General features: G+C 45.5%; 1 protein-coding gene across 1 annotated transcript in view; it reads left to right on the top strand.

The window, feature by feature from the left end:
* The window catches only part of TRPC5 (transient receptor potential cation channel subfamily C member 5), a 230,193-nt gene that overhangs the window by 157,115 nt on the left and 53,719 nt on the right, over positions 1-19,359 (top strand). Inside the window, exon 5 of the mRNA XM_070759586.1 lies at positions 65-387. Coding sequence (XP_070615687.1) covers positions 65-387 — 323 coding nt within the window. The remainder of the gene's footprint in view (positions 1-64; positions 388-19,359) is intronic.

Genomic DNA, 19,359 nt, shown 5'->3' with positions numbered 1-19,359 from the left:
AGAGTTGACTTGCAAGCATTCACCTGTGTTCCTTTCCCTCCCCTTCCCCTATTATTTCTTGCAGTACAATGGTTCCCGTCCAAGGGAGGAATGGGAAATGTGGCACCCAACCCTGATAGCAGAAGCCCTCTTTGCCATTTCAAACATTTTAAGCTCCTTGCGTCTCATCTCCCTGTTTACAGCAAACTCTCACCTGGGACCCCTGCAGATCTCGCTGGGACGTATGCTGCTAGACATTCTCAAGTTCCTCTTCATTTACTGCCTGGTGCTGCTAGCTTTCGCCAATGGACTCAACCAGCTTTATTTCTATTATGAGACGAGTGCCTCCGAAGAGCCCAACAATTGCAAAGGGATCCGTTGTGAGAAGCAAAACAATGCCTTTTCCACGTAAGGCTAACTCACCTAGATTTCTTTGTTGCATCCCAGCTCTTGAATGTTGTTTGTTGTACAGGGTGTGTTCCAAAAGTAATGCAATTTTTTAAAAAGTAATTTATTGAACAGACTTGCACAAACACTTAAAAATTCTTCAAAGTACTGTCCTTTGGCCTCTATACATTTTTTCCAGCGACTCTGCCATGACCGGTATGCGCCCTGCAAGGCATCTTCGGGGACCTCTTGCAAGGTCTTCGTCATGGCTGATTGGATCTCTTCTATGGACAAGGGTTCCTTTCAGGGCTGCCTTAATCCGAGGGAACAAAAAGAAGTCTGCTGGGGTGACGTCAGGACTATGGGGGGGGTGTCAGCGTTGGCACCTGGTGTTTGGCCAGGAACTCACGGACTCATAGCATGTTGTGCCAAGGCACGTTTTTCGTCCATAGAAGAGATCCAATCAGTCATAATGAAGACCTTGCGAGAGGTCCCCGAAGACGCCTTCCAGGGTGCGTTCCGGTCATGGCAGAGTCGCTGGAAAAAACGTGTAGAGGCCCAAGGACAGTACTTTGAAGAATTTTATGTGTTTGTGCAAATCTGTTTAATAAACTACTTTTCTAAAAAAATAATTGCATTACTTTTGGAATGCATCCTGTATTTTATTTTATTTTAATTTGTTTGTTTGTTTGTTTGTTTGTTTATTTATTTATTTATTTGCCGTACAAGTATAGGATAGTAGTTTGTACACGCATAACTTAAGTAGAAAGTAATGATAAAAGAAGACAATAGGACAATAGGATAGGGACGGTAGGCACGACGATGCGCTTATGCATGCCCCTTACAGACCTGTTAGAAAAGAGGAGAGGTCAACTGTAGACAATCTAAGATTAAAGATTTGGGGGTTTGGGGAAGAAACCACAGAGTAACGTAGTGCATTCTAGGCATTGATCACTCTATTGTTGAAGTCATATTTTCTGCAATCTAGTTTGGAACGGTTTACATTAAGTTTAAATCTATTACATGCTCATGTATTTCTGCGATTGAAGTAGCCACTTACAGGAAGGACATTTTGTATATGATTTATGAACTATAGTTAGATCAGATCAGAGCCAACGTAGTTGTGAATTGTCTAATCTCAGTATTTCAAGTCTGGTGGAGTAAGGTGTTTTGTTGTGAGAGGAGGAGTGAAGGACACTTCTTGTGAAATATTTCTGGACTCTCTCAATTGTGTTAATGTCTGATATGCAATGCGGGTTCCATACAGGGGAGCTGTATTCTAGAATTGGTCTGACAAATGCTTTGTAAGCTCTGGTTAGCAGTTAAATGTTTCTAGAGAAAAAGCTACGTAAAATTAGATTAACAACTCTGAATGCTTTTTTGGCAATGTTGTTACAGTGGGCTCTTGGATATGAGTACTCCAAGGTCTTTGACAGATTGAGGGTTTGTCTGTCTCTCTGTCCGCCCCTCCTTTAGTTATAGTCCTGATATCTTGTCACAGCATCTGGAACAGCAAAAAAATGCCTTTTTGTGTTCTTAGGTGAATGTCATTCTCGATTGTCGCGCTGTGAGTTATCTCAGATGAACATATTGAGCAAGGCAACGCTGAACTCCAGCCTTTGACAGTGACCAGACACCTGGGCATTTCTGTTATTAGATTAAAATACGAAACAAAACAGAAGAGCTGTTCTCAAAGAACTGACTGTCCTAAGCTGGGTTTTTGGAGGGCAGCTCTTCACTGAGGCTAGTTCCTTAAAAAAGAAGCATGCAAAAACAACCCATCCCTGCAGAACGGAGGCAGAAATGTTTACAAGCTCAGAGGAAGTGGTCACTTAAGAAACACAGCCTCTGTTTCTTTACTTGGGATCCTGTTGTGCAATTTTTTTCTAGCTCAGTGTGTTGTGTATATGCTTTTTTTAAAAAAGCTAGATTTCATCCCATTCCAATGAAAAGCAAGATAACTACTAGATCAAAATGAAGTTCCCTGTGATACTTTCTAAAATGAAAAATGAGAACTGTGCTTCTTCATCTATAGAACTCAACAAAAACTTGCAAGTCTGAATGTACAAATCTCCTATCATCCCTTTTAGAAGCCTGATAAAATAGAGTTTCTTTCTCTGTCCTTATACAGCTGTGGGCTATTCTGTCACTTCTCCGTACTGAAGGAGTGGGTCCAGCAGTCACGTGGGTTGCTCCTGTCCAATCCGATGGGACTGAGCCTAGTATTAAAAAAGCCTGCTGGATCCGCCCCTTCCCCAGAATTCGCTCAGTCCCCGCATCCAGCGGGTCGCGTGAACGCTCGTTCCTCTCAAAACACCTTCCCTTCGATCCTTTCTCATCTAAAACAGTAAGATTATTTTATTACTAAAGCTTGCCGGCAGTGAAATCTACTCAGTCATATCGGGCTTCGAGTTTGGGGGAGAAGTGGGCGGCGCAGCCATTCGCGGCTTTTTTCCCCTCTGTGCTGTCACTGCGGCCGGCCTGGAATTTTATCTTATTCCTCTGGGCCTGGAGGTCCTGCTGGGCAAGCCATTGTTTATATAAGGATTAAAGGGCTATTTACCTCCTGCGGTGTGGGACTCGTTTGTCTCCCGGACTTAGTTCCCTCCGATTGAAAAAAAAACAGAGCGGGGTTTTTTGGCGCGAAGGCCCTCGTGCCCAGTAACTTCGCACTTTCGGTTTGCCCTGCTTGGTCATCCATCAGTGCTTCCAGTCAGCCGCTTGACCCTGGAGAAGCTGTGAGTTTCCTCAGGTCCATTCTCCACGGAAGTGGCCTCCAACCAGTATGCCTTGGTTTACTTAAGTTAAGTTTAGTGAGGCCTGCCACGCTGCATTTAGGGACACGAACTCTTGGTTCCGTCCGGATTGCCCCTAAGTCGCAGCCGCTCCTGGGCCTAGGAGTAGGGTCACCTCTCCTCTTGGGAAAGCCATTAAATTCTTCTCCCCCCTATTTTCTTTGGCTCAAGCCTTGTCTTCTGTAATTTGTTCAGACTATGGCTTCTTTTCCCAAGAGAGGCACTACCAAAGGTCCCAGAGAGGTTAGGCCTACTGGTGAGGAATCTACTAATATCCCCCAGGCCTCTTCCTCCTCTTCTTCAGGAGCCCATTCCTTGGCCAAGTCCACCAGGGCTGAGAAGAGAAGGGACCTAGCCCTGCAAAAAATACATCATAAATCAGCCAAACGTTTAAAGGTGCAGGCCCAAGTGCATATGAATCCAACCCCCCCGGAGGCCTCTAACCTGCCTCTCTCTGGGGTTCCTGTGCTATCCCTGGATGAGCCAAACCTAAATCCACCCCAACCTAATCTATGGGGCTTAGGTCCAGAGGAGCCAGATATTACTGAAGATTCCTCCCAGCCAGAACCTTCTCAGGCCTTCAGGGATCCTTCTAACTTTCCAGCTGATATTTCTTCCTTGCCTCCGGAGTTTCAGTCTATCTTGTCTGTTTTGACTAAAACCATTGATCCTAAACTCTCGGCCATCAATGTTCCTTCTCTGTCTCATCCCCCTCCACGCTCCTCCCGTCCCGTGAGTTCTTCTCCTTCCTACAGAGCCCCAGTCATGGAGGACTCAGATTCTTCTCAGGAAGAGAATGAGGATGTGGAAGCAGAGGAGGACGATGACCCCTTTCAGCGTCTGTCGGAAGATGAGGAATCTCAAATTAAGATTCCAGCCCCAGCTGCCATCTTTCCATCTCAACTCTTCAAATCTCTCCTTCTCAAAGCAAGAGTATCCACGGGGCTAGCCGGGCAAGAAAAGCAGGCTACTCCTTCCACAGATCCTCCGGAGGAAAATCTTCCTTATTTCATGGGAGAACAGGAAGACAATGAGGTAATTCCTATGCCCAAATTGTTTAAGGACGCCTTGCTCAAACAATGGGACCATCCAACCTCTGGCTTCACTCCCACTTCCAAGGACAGGAAGCTCTACAAGCTCTCTCCCTCTTATGAGGAGCTGCTAGCCTGTCCCAGGCCAGATGAACCGGTGAAGACTCTCCACTCGGCTGCTGCCATGCCTGGCGAAGCAGAGGAGGTCCTCCGTCCAGAAGACAAGCGTCTTGAGCAAATGCTCAAGAGAGGTTTCTTCGCAGACTCATGGGCCATTAAAAGTGCTGCAGCAGCATCTTTCTTCTCCAGAGCTATGCTCTTGTGGCTTCGTCAGCTCCAACAACATCTACCTCCAGATGATCTACGAGGCCAACAAGATTTCAACAAAATCTTCGCTGCTGCCCAATACGTAGCGGATGCTACTCTCCAATCTTCCAGATTTGCAGCCAGGTCAGTAGCGGCCTCCACAACGGCCAGAAGACTTCTATGGCTCCGCCCTTGGCAGGCGGGAGTAAGGCAGAAGTGGCAGTTAGCCATGGGTCCTCTGAAACGCAATCTCCTCTTCGGAGACCTTCTGGACCCTCTCCTCACAGAGACCACGGACAAGAAAAAGGTCTTAGGACCTACCACCAAGAAGGCCCCTAAACCGCAGTCCTTTCGGCGCACAGGTCGTCAACAGGATCAGGGTTTCGCCTTTCAAAGGAATCCAGGTCAGTATTCCCCTCGGTTTCGATCCCAATCTAGAAACACCAGGGGCAGAGGTTCCCGCTACCAGAGAGGATCCTCCTCTACCAGGGCTTCCAAAAAACCCAGATGGTGAGTCTTCCTCTTTTCCCATAGGCGGTCGCCTGGCCTGGTTTTCCACCTCCTGGCACCGTTCTTGTAAGGACCCCTGGGTCATTGATACTGTGGAAAGGGGTCTCCGTTTAGAGTTTATTTCTCCTCCCCCTAAGCGTTTTATTTCTTGTCCTTCTCCCAGCTCCCCTCCATCTCGTATCCGAATGGAGGAAGCTATTTCCCACTTGTTGGCTATTAAAGCTATCCAACCGGTCCCCTCTCTCCAGAGAGGCTTGGGCTTCTACTCCATCCTCTTCATGGTCCCTAAGACCTCTGGAGGCTGGAGAGCCATCTTAGACCTAAAGAATTTCAACCAATTCATTAAATATAGGAAATTTAAAATGCATTCCTTATCTTCCATCTTAGCCGCCCTGCATCCTGGGGATTTTATGGTCTCCCTGGACCTTACGGAAGCTTACCTCCATATCCCCATTGCCAAAGGCCATAGAAAATTTTTATGTTTTGCCTTCCAGGGCAGGCATTTTGCCATTTGGGCTCTCCTCGGCTCCCAGAGTCTTTACCAAGCTCTTGGGATCCCTGGCGGCTCATATCCGGGCCACGCCCATTCATATTTTATGTTATTTAGATGACATTTTAATTCATGGAAATTCTAAAAATGGAGTGGCTGCAGATCTCTCTTCCACCATGTCGGTCCTACAGAACCATGGTTTCTCCATAAATTTCAAAAAGAGCCACCTTAAGCCATCTACTTCCATTCTACATCTGGGAACTATCATTAATTCTGAGATATCCCAGGTTTTCCTCTCTTCTGACAGAAAACACAGCATGTTGGATCTTATTTCTCGTATTCTATCCCAACAATCTGCCTCCATTGTCACCCTATCTTCCCTACTGGGAAAGATGGTGTCGTGTATTGGCATTGTCCCCTGGGCTCGTCTTCACGCCAGGGAACTACAGTGGCTTCTGTTACCATTCCAGAGATCGGGGCACAGCAACTCGACTCGTCGCATCGCCATTCCACCGGCAGTTCGCAGATCCCTCAAGTGGTGGACTTCTCCAGCCCTAGACAAGGGATCTCCCTTCAGGTGCCCAGACCAGTTTGTTGTCACCACAGATGCCAGCCTATCGGGCTGGGGAGCCCATGCCCAGGGTCTAATAGCCCAGGGCACGTGGTCACCGGGGAAGCCTCCAGGCCCATCAATTGGCTAGAATTAAGAGCTGTGTCCCTAGCTCTAAAACAGTTCAAACCTCACATCTCCAACCAGCATGTTCCGATTCTTACCAACAACATAGCCACAAAAAGCCACATTTGCAGACAGGGAGGCACAAGATCCAAGGCCCTCATGAGGGAGGCCCTAAAGTTAGGCCTTTGGGCGGAGAAACATCTCCAGTCGCTTCTAGCCGATCACATCTCGGGGAGCCTCAACGTCCAAACGGACTGGCTCTCGCGAGCGACCATAGATCCAGGAGAGTGGAATCTCCATCAGGCACTGTTCCACCAAATCTGCCTCAGGTTCTGCCATCCAGTGCTGGATCTGTTTGCGACCGAAGCCAATGCCCAGCTCCCTCGCTTCATCTCCAGATTTCCATCCCCGGGAGCAGAGGCAATCAATGCTCTCAGGATCCCTTGGCCTCCAGGTCTTCTGTATGCCTTCCCTCCAATTCCAATTCTCCCAGACGTGATCCCCAAGATCATCCTAGAGAGGGCTCGAGTAATCCTGATCGCCCCCCACTGGCCTCGCCGGCCCTGGTTCGCGGACCTCCAACAGCTGTCCGTCCAGGATCCCTGGCGACTCCCCGTTTTGGAGGATATGTTGCGGCAGGGGGCCTCCTTTCATCCAGACCCGGAGTGGTTCCACCTCACCACCTGGCTATTATCCGGAGAGACCTAGACCTGCGAGGGTACGACCCGGACACAGTGGAAATCATCCTGAAGTCTAGAAGAGGGTCTACCAACCGGATATATGACCATACCTGGTCCAAATTCCATCAGTGGTGCTCGCAGGAGGGCTTATCTCCCCTGTGTCTTCCCATTCACAGGATAATCTCCTTCCTCATGAAAGGTTTCCACCAAGGCCTCTCTACCAGCACCATCCGTCGCCACCTGGCAGCTATCTCTTCTGTCTTGGCGGGGCCTTGCAGGCAGCCTCTCCGCTCCCTTCCGGAAATCCAAGAATTTCTCAGAGGAGTGGCCAACCTCTAAGGTCCACAGATATCCTTCCTGGGACTTGCCACGGGTTCTCCATTCCCTTACTCAGGCACCCTATGAACCCCTGAAATCTGCGTCCCTCAGGTACCTATCCTTTAAGGTAGCATTCCTGGTGGCGATTACATCTGCCCGATGCATATCTGAGTTGGCAGCTCTCTCTATCAGACAGGACCTCTGTCAGTTCCATCAGGACAAGGTGGTTCTGCGACTGGACCCCACCTTTCTACCCAAGGTCAGTTCCATGTTCCACAGATCCCAGGATATTGTCTTACCTTCTTTCTGTCTCCAACGGGAGCATCCCCTGGCAATTAGATGGCACACTCTGGATCTCACTAGAGCGCTAAAAATTTATATTCAACGCACAGGACCCATTCGGAGGTCTGAGGCACTCTTCGTGGCCTATCATCCCAGATCCATGGCATCCAAAGTGTCCTCATCAGTAATAGGCCATTGGATCAGAGGGACCATCTCTAAGGCCTATGAGATGGCCTCCCTCTCCATTCCAAAGAATATTACAGCGCACTCCACCAGAAGTGCTGCCACATCTGCCGCTTGGGCGACTCAAGCCCCGTTGGAAGAAGTCTGCAAAGCAGCCACTTGGGCCTCGCCAAATTCCTTCATAAGGCACTACAAAATCGATTCTTACGCCTCAGCGGACGCTGCCTTCGGCAGAAGGGTACTCCAATCCGTTATCTCTCATGATAGCAATCTAATCCCACCCTAGGGACCTATCTATTGGGTATGTCCCACGTGACTGCTGGACCCACTCCTTCAGTACAGAGAATAGGCGTTGATTGCTTACCTGAACACCTCTTCTCCTACGATGAGTGGGTACAGCAGTCACTTCCCTCCCTTTTATGTGGTCTTCTATGTCTTCTATTCCTACCTTTCTTCTAACACATGAGAGTTGAACATTATTGAGCCTTCACATCTGAGCCTAGTCTACGGATTCGCGAATTCTGGGGAAGAGGCGGATCCAGCAGGCTTTTTTAATACTAGGCTCAGTCCCATCGGATTGGACAGGAGCAACCCACGTGACTGCTGTACCCACTCACCGTACGAGAAGAGGCGTTCAGGTAAGCAATCAACGCCTATTCTCTGATTATTTCCTAGGCAGCATCTCTTCTCATGGCCAGATATCATTATAGGTAGAACATAGGAGTGGTGTCTTAGTGACTTAATGATGCTGGAGATGGTCTCAGCTCCAGCAGTCCAAGCCCTAGCTCTGCCTAGCAGGGTGAGCTTCCATCACTCACCACTCACCTCTCACTATCACTCACCTCACTCACCACTCACTCACACTCTCCCATCACTCACTTCAGCTTCAGTTTCCCTAACACTTCTATGCCAGTAGATAGATAGGTACCACTACAGTGGGGAAATAGGGCTCTGTGCAGGCGGGCAGATTCCTGATGGCTTAAAAAAGAGCTACTCATCTTTCTCCCTGGTGCAAAGCCAGCTTACCCTCCATTGGCGCACCTTATTCATTCATTCATTCATTCATTCATTCATTTGATTTTTATGCTGCCCTTCTCCTTAGACTCAGGGCAGCTTACAACATGTTAGCAATAGCACTTTTTAATAGAGCCAGCCTATTGCTCCTACAATCCGGGTCCTCGTTTTACCCACCTCGGAAGGATGGAAGGCTGAGTCAACCTTGAGCCGGTGATGAGAATTGAACCGCTGACCTACAGATCTACAGTCAGCTTCAGTGGCGTGCAGTACAGCACTCTACCTGCTGCGCCAACCTGGCTCTTGAGAAGCATATATGTCTTATAATAGGGCTGGTACCTTGGCAATCAAAATCACTATTCTGCAATAGCATTATGGTTTCCTGGCTATTGTAACACCACATGCAGGGGTTAGCTGCTAGCCAGAATGCTAAATTGAGCTCGCCGCTGCAGCTCATGAGTGCTTGCAGGGCCAGCGCGATTCTGCTTTTGCACCTGTGGAGATAGCAAAATCATGCACGGAGCCGCAGGGGTGCCCGTGTTTTGGTGAGGTTTTCTTGCTTCCGCGCATGCCGAAACACAGTCGCACCTGCAGCTCCATGCACGATTTTGCTATCTCCACAGATGCAGAAGCAAAATCGCACTGGCCCCACAGGCACTCATGAGCCACGGCGGCAAGCCCAATTTAGTGTTCCGGCTACAGCCCACCCCCGACCATAGGGTAATAATAATTATAGGTAAAATAGGATAGGATAGAGTGGATAAATTGGGATGGGGTGGGAAATGAAAATAAAAATCAGTGCACTTAACTAGCATAAGAATCAAAGTCAGAGCTAACAACAAATGTGGGTAAGTAAAACTCCATGACATCCTTGGACATTTCAGTGGAAAAGTCAGCATGTAAAAAGCGAGCAACTTTAATAGGCTATCAACAATATCATCATTTCAAATGTGTTAGCATTAGATAAATATTTGGGAGGAAACATGAAGAAAATTTTACAAAAAGAGCAACAATGAAATGCATAGAAGAAACTGTAAACTTTAACCCCTTAGATTAAGGTAGCAGAATTTGACTTAAACCTATGGAGTAAACTTTACAACTCCTGTTGTATCATTCCATTCATTAGAAGCATGGTGTGTTAATTTGAGTTTAAAAAAGTGATGTAAAGTATGTCTGATTTACTTGGTTAATTCCTTAAGATATAGGTTATTAATATGTTCTGTGAATCTTTTAAAAGAAATTAGCAAAAAGTGTACCATTGATTCAAGAGATATCTTGGCAAAATAGCAATAGCATTTAATAATAGCACTATACTGTTTTTTTTATAGTGCTTTATAACTCTCTCTAAGCGATTTATAGAGTCAGCATATTGCCCGCAACAATTGGGTTTCCCATTTTACTGACCTCGTAAGAATGGAAGGCTAAGTTGGTGAGAGCCGAACTGCTGGCAGTTGGCAATACTGCATTCTAACCACTTGCCACCACAGCTCAGTGATTAGAATGTTACAATGATTACAAGGTGGAATGTTGACTTCCGGTGGTGACATGGGGCGTAACAGCTGCAGGAGGACTATCTCCATCCTCCGAGGTTGCTTTTTCTTTTGTTTACAAAAGCCCCTCGAGGCATGAAGACTGTGTGGACGAAGAGGGACATGCCAGACAAAGGCATTCAGCCACCGGGGTGAAGGGACCCTCTCTATCTGAGACAAAAATGTCCATCCTTGCTCTTTGAAGCATGGCGGGCCTGAAGCTACAGTTCACCACTTAAACAAGGAAGTGAAGATTGTAACAAATTACACCCGAAGTATCGGAATCAGACTTTTACAGGACTGTGGATATCAGCAAGAAGGAGATCCAACCATAAGGACGAGGAAACAAAGGAGCTCAGTGAGATAATCAGTGGAGAAGACAAGGGGAGGGCAGGGAGACATGGCAGAAACTTCGCAGATATATATACAAACGATGAGAGCTAAATGGAATCCCTATGGTGGACTTGGAATAATACATTCCTAGTTTAGCCTGAATATTGTCTATTGAGAACCAGTGGGTAATGGCATATTGGAGATCGAGTACCAGATAAGAGACCGGACACCAGAGCAAGTAATAGTGTATGGGGGGCATAAAAGTCAAACAAACAAACAAATATTGCAGCTTTGGAATGGAAGAACTCCATTGTTGTGGACAAGAAAGTAGCACCCAATTGTAGAATCCGAAGGAATCAAGACTTTTAAAATACGAACTGGATAATTGAGACTTATAAAATATCTACTGATATTGGTATCATTACATAAAGAACTGCATTATACTATTTTCTTCTATTTTCCTTTCCTTTTCCTATATCTTCTCTCCCCCAAGACTTCTGTTTCAGATAAACATTTTCCCCTCCTTTCTTTCTCCTCATATGCTAACTAAGGAATAGCAACCTCACTTACTGTATGTATATATCAAATATCTCCCATTATTAGTACTGATTGTGTAATTTTATAATTAATTTTATAATTAATGAACTAAACTTGAATTATAGTTATATAATACATACTAAATTTATTAAGCAATTAGCGATTTATATTGATTGAAGTATATAGACTAGTGATTTTTACTGATTGAAACCCATAGATTATACAGTGTACAGTGATCCCCCGTTTATTGCGTCCCCAACCATTGCGAACAGGGTACTTCGCGATTTTTCAACCCGGAAGTCAAAATACCATCTACGCATGCGTGCCCGTTTTTTCTATGGGCACGCATGCGTAGATGGCAACCGGGAGATCAGCTGCTGGGCGGCTTCCCCGGGTCTTCCCCCTCTTGCTGGCGTCAGCGAGGAGTTTCCCCACCGCCCACGCAAACTCCTCGCTGCCGCCCGCCCTTCGCCCGCCCACGCCGTTCATTCTCGCCGCTTTCGAGCTGAGTCCTGAAGCGAATTCGCTCCCGGACTCAGCTCGAAAGCGCCGAGAGTCAGCGTGGACAAGCCGTTCATTGGCGCTGGCTATCGGCGCTTTTGAGCTGAGTCCGGAAGCGAATTCGCTCCCGGACTCAGCTCGAAAGCGCCGAGAGTCAGCGTGGACAAGCCGTTCGTTGGCGCTGGCTATCGGCGCTTTTGAGCTGAGTCCGGAAGCGAATTCGCTCCCGGACTCAGCTCGAAAGCGCCGAGAGTCAGCGTGGACAAGCCGTTCGTTGGCGCTGGCTATCGGCGCTTTTGAGCTGAGTCCGGAAGCGAATTCGCTCCCGGACTCAGCTCGAAAGCGCCGAGAGTCAGCGTGGACAAGCCGTTCGTTGGCGCTGGCTATCGGCGCTTTTGAGCTGAGTCCGGAAGCGAATTCGCTCCCGGACTCAGCTCGAAAGCGCCGAGAGCCAGCGCCCCCCGGACCCCCAACCCAGGTTTGGGGGGCTGCTAGGAAGCCCCCCATGCCGGCGGCAAACAGCCGCGCCGCCCCCAATCTTCGGCTCCTCGCTAGCGCTGTGGGAGTAAAAACACCATCTGCACATGCGCAGATGGTGTTTTTACTTCCGCAGCGCTACTTCGCGAAAACCCGCTCATTGCGGGGGGTCCTGGAACGGAACCCTCGCAACGAGCGGGGGATCACTGTATACTAAATACAATTACATTTAGACTGTTTAGATTACATAGATAGACCAATAATACTGTATATTGATATATTATTTAAACAACTTATAACAAACTTATAACATTTTACACGATTTAATTGTCTATTCTTATACCTTATAATATTTATAGTTATAGCTACATATTTATATATTTATAAATGCATAAAATATTTAGACAGTTGCTTCTGATTAACATAACCTAGAGAATTGTATTAAGAATCAATTGAACTGCTTGAATTGATTTAGTGTTAAGTTAATATTACAAGGTAATAAGGAACTACATGGTAATTTAGAATAGGATCTATAGAATCTTAGAGCAATAAAATTTACTATTAAAAGAAATGACAAGTAATATAACAAATATGTCTACAAGGGAGGGAGGAACCAGTACCTGCCACAGCTACGGGCGTAGCTTCACCAGCCACCCAAAGACAAATAGATGGAATATTAACAATGGAGAAGGGGGGAACATCGATAATACAGAACATGAACAGTACCTTAAATATTGTTCAAGAAACGATGCTCAAATTACAAGAAATGATTATGCAAAACCACACAGTGTTAAAATCAGACATACTTAAAATAGATGCTAAAATGGAGACCATACAGGCCGCTATCCAAAAAATTGAGCAATGAATTAACATAGTGTTTAAATATGTCTAAGTCATTAACATTAGTTGATGACTTCTTTGACCTGTTCATATCCTAATAATACAGTGTTTCCCAACCTTGGCAACTTAAAGATATTTGGACGTCAACTCCCAAAATTCCCCAGCCAGCATTCTTTGGCTGGGGGATTCTGGGAGTTGAAGTCCAAATATCTCCAAGTTGCCAAGGTTGGGAAATACTGCTATAATAGATGGTAAAATACTATAGTCCTTTAGTTCTGTCTCCATGTGGTGCTCTCTCTCTCTGTTTCTCTCCCCTGTGCACACAGTCATACTCTCCCTCTCCCACCCTTTCTCTCTCTCTCTCTCTCACACACACACACACACTCTCTCTCTCTCTCACACACACACAGAAAGAGAGAGAGAGAGAAGGACAAGTATTAGGGAAGGGGGACGGGAGGGAGGAAGGGGAAGGGGAGGAAGAGGAAAAAAGGAAACGAAACGAAAAGAAAAAGGGGGAGAGGAGAAAGGAAAAGAAAGGAAAGGAAAGGAGAAAGGAGAGAAAGAAAGCCTCTATACTGAGATGCATTGCAGACAAAAAACAGAATGTTTGGAGCAAGAGTGTCAAATTCAAGGCCAGGGTGCCAGATCTAGCCTGCAGGGTACTTACTGTAGATCTGGCCCACGGGGCTACCCAGGAAACAATGACGGACTGGCCCATGGAGCTTCTGTCAGTGAAAACTGGCTGCCACTGAAGGACTGGCCTGCAATTCTTCTGCTGGTGAAAACAGGCACGCGGCCTCCCAAGCTCTGTTTTCACTGGCAGTGGGTTGCAGGAGGCCACAGCAGTTGGAAACAGAGCTAAGGAGCCCGTTTTTCCTGGCAGAGTGCTTGCATAGGAACCCCCCTCCCCCAAGGTCAGACACAACTCTGATGCGGCCCTCAATGAAACCAAGTTGACTTTAGAGTATTTCTTCAGCTAGTTATATCTAAAGAAGACATATTCTCCATTGTCGGTAGTAATATTTATCCCAGCATTGCTCGCTTACTTGGCTGGTAGATCAATTCTCTAAAATGTTGATGGGAAAAGCTGGCTTGGAAATTGATTTCTGCAGTACTCACAAAGCCTTAGAAAGGAGGCATTCACTGGCTCCAGTTTTGGCTCTTGGTTTTTAACCAATATTTTCATTTCTGCAATTATTAGCAATACTGTATCTTCCTTCTCTCACAAAATATACAAATGGCTATGTACATTTCCGGTAATTTCCCCCCCCCCCAAAAAAAAAATAATAATAATTCAGGAGCAAATATTGAAAAGATAGCTTTCTAAATACAGTGGTACCTTTACTTAAGAACGCCTCTACTTAAGAACTTTTCTAGATAAGAATCGGGTGTTCAAGATTTTTTTGCCTCTTCTTAAGAACCATTTTCTACTTAAGAATCCGAGCCCGGAAAAATTTCCCAGCAAATTTGAGAGTGGCACGAAGGCCTGGCCAGTTTCCTGCCATTCCTCCTTTAATCCTGGCCATCTTAGGCTTTTCTGGGCTGCCAGAGGAGCCTTTCAGTGTATTGACCCACTGGATGGGTGTCAACAGACTCAAGCTCAACCCGGATAAGACGGAGTGGCTGTGGGTTCTGCCTCCCAAGGACAATCCCATCTGTCCGTCCATCACCCTGGGGGGGGGGAATTATTGACCCCCTCAGAGAGGGTCCGCAACTTGGGCGTCCTCCTCGATCCACAGCTCACATTAGAACAACATCTTTCAGCTGTGGCGACGGGGGCGTTTGCCCAGGTTCGCCTGGTGCACCAGTTGCGGCCCTATCTGGACCGGGACTCATTGCTCACAGTCACTCATGCCCTCATCACCTCGAGGTTCGACTACTGTAATGCTCTCTACATGGGGCTACCTTTGAAAAGTGTTCGGAAACTTCAGATCGTGCAAAATGCAGCTGCGAGAGCAGTCATGGGCCTACCTAGGTATGCCCATGTTTCACCATCACTCCGCAGTCTGCATTGGTTGTCGATCAATTTCCGGTCACAATTCAAAGTGTTGGTTATGACCTTTAAAGCCCTTCATGGCATCGGACCAGAATATCTCCGAGACCGCCTCCTGCCGCACGAATCCCAGCGACCGATTAGGTCCCACAGAGTGGGCCTTCTCCGGGTCCCGTCAACTAAACAATGTCGGTTGGCGGGCCCCAGGGGAAGAGCCTTCTCTGTGGCGGCCCCGGCCCTCTGGAACCAACTCCCCCCGGAGATTAGAACTGCCCCTACTCTTCCTGCCTTCCGTAAACTCCTTAAAACCCACCTTTGCCGTCAGGCATGGGGGAATTGAAACATCTCCCCCTGGGCACGTTTAATTTATGCATGGTATGTCTGTGTGTGTGACTGTTAGCATATGGGGTTTTTTAAATATTTAAATATTTTAAATTTGTCTGATTGCTTATGATTTGTTTTTACATGTTGTGAGCCGCCCCGAGTCTTCGGAGAGGGGCGGCATACAAATCTAAGTAATAAATAAATAAATAAATAAATAAATTGGAGGTGCATCACCTCAAAGTCCTTCTTTTTTTTTTAAGCCTTAAAGTTTTGGATTTTTTTGATTCCCCTCACCTCACCTTCTTCCTTCGGCAGCGACTGTCCTCTTCTTCCTCCTCCTCCTCCCACCCAAATTCTGAACTTTTATTTCTTTCCTAATGGATTTGCACGCATTATTTGCTTTCACATTGATTCCTACAGGAAAAATTGCTTCTACTTACAAATGTTTCTACTTAAGAACCTGGTCATGGAACGAATTAAGTTCTTAGGTAGAGATACCACTGTACTTTCATGTACAATTTTTCAAATACCAAATTCACAATTACAATAATACAAAACTAATACAAATTTAAAAAGAAAAGAAAAACTAAAAAATAGAAAGTGCAGGGAAAAAGAAAAAAGAATAAAGAAAAAGAAAAAAACGTAAATAAATTATTTCCCTCTTCATCCAAAAACATATGCGGAGAGGGGCGGCATACAAATCTAAATAATAAATAAATAAATAAATATAAACAATTTTAGTAACTTATCACTTTCTCACATCTGTATTGGGTGGGTCAAGCTTACACACTCTACAGAGGTCCCTGTGCACAATCCTAGTTTCTTGGTTACACTGGTCAATGTATGTGGTTCTTGCCTGCATCTTACCCCCTGCCAGGAGTGGCTTCCGGTTTTCTTCACTGCCGGTTTGCTCAGTGATGCGACACATGGGCACGCACATGTTGTTTTCCATATGTGTGCTTTGTGCATGGGAATATGTGTGCACAGTGCTAAAACAGAGCTTCTGGGCATGCCCAGAGCTAAAAACACAGGTTCTGCACATGCACAGAAGCAAGAAGCAAGATGGCAGCAGCTGTGGCATCACCGACAGATCTGGCTTAAGTTCTTAAGTAGAGGTACCACTGTACCTAGAAAATGAGTTTGTTCTTTGATTTATAGCCTTTAATATCCAATACTTTTAACCTTTAATTGTTCTTGTTTTATATCACAATGAAATATGTTGTTATGTGCAAGAGATTTCAGTGATTTTTTTGCTTCAGTGCAAGTGCAGAAACAAAAAAATCACCGAAATCTCACATGCGCAGAAGCAAAAGTACACTGGGGCACATGCATGTGCACGAGCTAACTTAAGCTGTGCGTGCAGCACACCAGTTGCAGTGGTAATAGGAATCAGCCCCTGGGGGGGAACCAACAACTTATTTGCAGCATTCAATGATCCAACCAGCAATTGAACATGACTACAGGTAAAACTTCATAAACACAAACCCTGTAATATACTATGCAGTGTGAGGGGGCTTAACATTAGAAGTGGGGGGAGAGAGAAGTATTTATAGGAAACAAAGAAGCAGCAGGGCCCCTTTGAAGGCAGAGCGAATTCACAGCAACGACACTTTCGGCGGTGTCTCATTTCTGAAGTTCTTTCTGCTTGCCTTGAAAGCTGAAACAGTCATGATTAACACCCCTGGTTTCCAAGTGACATTTTGCACTTTGAGCAGACACACAGCAGGGATGACGTGCTAAGAATGGACTACCTGCAAAACAAAATTATGACTGTGGGCCGCAGAGAAGGGCCGGCCTCACAATGCAAAGTCAAATGCCATTTTGAGCATTTTATGTTGAAGTCCCCCTTGTGAGAAACCTAAGCCTCTCTCTCTCTCTCTCCCCCTGTATTGAAGAACAGCTCTGAAAAGCAGCTTCAAATAATCAGATCTTCTAAGGCAGTAATGGCAAACCTATGGCACGGGTGCCACAGGTGGCATGCGGAGCTATATCTGCTGGCACATGAGCCATTGCCCTAGATCAGCTGCATATGTGTGTCAGCCAGCTGATTTTCACAGAGGCTCTGGGAGGGCGTTTTTGGCCTCTAGGGCAGGGATAGGCAAAGTTGGCTCTTCTACTATGACATGTGGACTTCAACTCCCAGAATTCCTAAGCTAGCATGACTGGCTGAGGAATTCTGAGAGTTGAAGTCCACAAGTCATAGAAGAGCCAACTTTGCCTACCCCTGCTCTAGGGGATGGGGGAGGATGTTTTACCCTCCCTGGCTCCAGGGAAGCCTTTGAAGCCGGGGGAGGTCAAAACATGAGCCTACTGGGCCCACCAGAAGTTGGGAAGCAGGCTGTTTTTGCCCTCCCCCAGCATTGAATTATGGGTGTGGGCACTCATGATGCATGATAGCATGCAAACATGCTTTTTCGGCACCCAAGGGGAAAAAAGTTCTCCATTGCTGCTCTAAGGCCTCTGGATTGCATGTCTGGGCATGTGCTGACAGGTGCTTAAAATCCAGCACTGTTCCGTGTTCCTTGTTACATCTCAAGGTTAGCCTTCATCTTTTGTCCCCCCACCCCCTTGGGAAAAAGTCCAGCTCCTTGAACAGCTATGTATTTTACCAACAAGGGATGGGTCAATCTGTTAATAATTCATTTTTAAACATTTGCTCTCCGCTCTTGACAAATCATCTTTGCCACTGATGTCCTAGCTGGGAACTGTGTTTAAAGTGGAGTCACAGGGGAAAACATTAACACATATGGAGATTTAGCAGAAGTAATTCATATCACATCTGATTCTTCCCTCTGGCCTCCCCCATCCTGATGTGTGCGGCTTCAGCATCCGTTTGCAATCAGCAGTAACTGCAGGGTGCAGAGGAGATGAAAGAGCTAGCTATTGCTTAATATAGCCATTTGCAATCGGAGTCCTCCCGAGGTATTGAGATTACAAGTCTTTTATTATCACAGTCACTGACCAGCATTACAGAAAATAATTACAGAGGTGCAATGACACAGGTTGGACCATAGGAGTCAATTTAGCTTTTTACACTTAAAATATCCCTGTGATCTCCTGGTACAGCCAAATAAAGTTTTCAGAAAAGGTTCAGTTTAGATGGCCTTCTGGGGGCAGTTAGAGGTTCATTACGATGAGCTAGCGGTTGTTGCGGTTGGAGAAAAATATGATGTACGTAAAATTTGCCTGATTTCCCCAGAGGGGGGGGGGAATAATTAAGAGTCATTTGAATGAGTTTTTATAGAATATTCCACTGGTGGAATAAAATATGGAAACATTGGTAGAATAAATCCCTAACTGCTCCATTACAATCAGAGCATAATTTTAGGGCATCAGAAATCAATTGAGGTTTGAGAATTATGGGATATATTGGAGCTTGATGGCAAAACAAACAAATGTTTATAAAATGTTGGTCCAAGATGGATTGAACTGATCGATCTGTTGCCCTGATTGTATTTAAGTTTTCTGCTGTGTTCTGTCTACAGTATCTTGGCTTCCTAACCTGATCATTACTCAGCAATGCCTCAGGAGAACACCCATTAGATATATACATCTAAAAAACATCCCGATTACTTATCAACCAAGTTAAAAATCTAGCCTTTGTGGATAAAAAACAAAATATAAATCTAAGTCATGTCCTCATCTCAATGTGGGTCAAGCCCTACCTCATTATTATAGACCACCAAATACTACATTGACTTCCTGGATGAAAGAGTGAGTTACTTTTTAAAGGACTGGAAACATTTATAGACTTTTTGCTTCAAATGGGTAAAAATGAACTGCTGATTTCAGGATTTATTGATTTAAAATTTCTGTTTATCTGCAGCAGGGAGGGTGCAGATGGTAATTACCAAGTTTGTAACTGTTTCAAAGAAGATTGGAAATCATTTCTTTAGAAAGCTGTCTTCTTACGTTCTTGTTATCCTTCACTTTTTCTTTTACTCTTTTACTCTTTTATACTTTTTTTCTATTTCTTTTATTCTTGTATTTTTAAAATCTTTGCAATTGTAAAATATTTTAATAAAATTGTTATAGGCAAATGAGAGATGGATGAAAGAATATAGTAGAGTAGAATAGAGTAGAATAGAATAGAATAGAATAGAATATAGAATAGAATAGAATAGAATTCTTTATTGACCAAGTGAGATTGGGCACACACAAAGAATTTGTTTTT

Source organism: Erythrolamprus reginae, chromosome 8 (genome assembly GCF_031021105.1).
Source record: "Erythrolamprus reginae isolate rEryReg1 chromosome 8, rEryReg1.hap1, whole genome shotgun sequence".
NCBI lineage: Eukaryota > Metazoa > Chordata > Lepidosauria > Squamata > Dipsadidae > Erythrolamprus > Erythrolamprus reginae.
The sequence above is the reverse complement of the archived record's forward strand: the minus strand, read 5'-3'. Positions and strand labels throughout refer to the sequence as shown.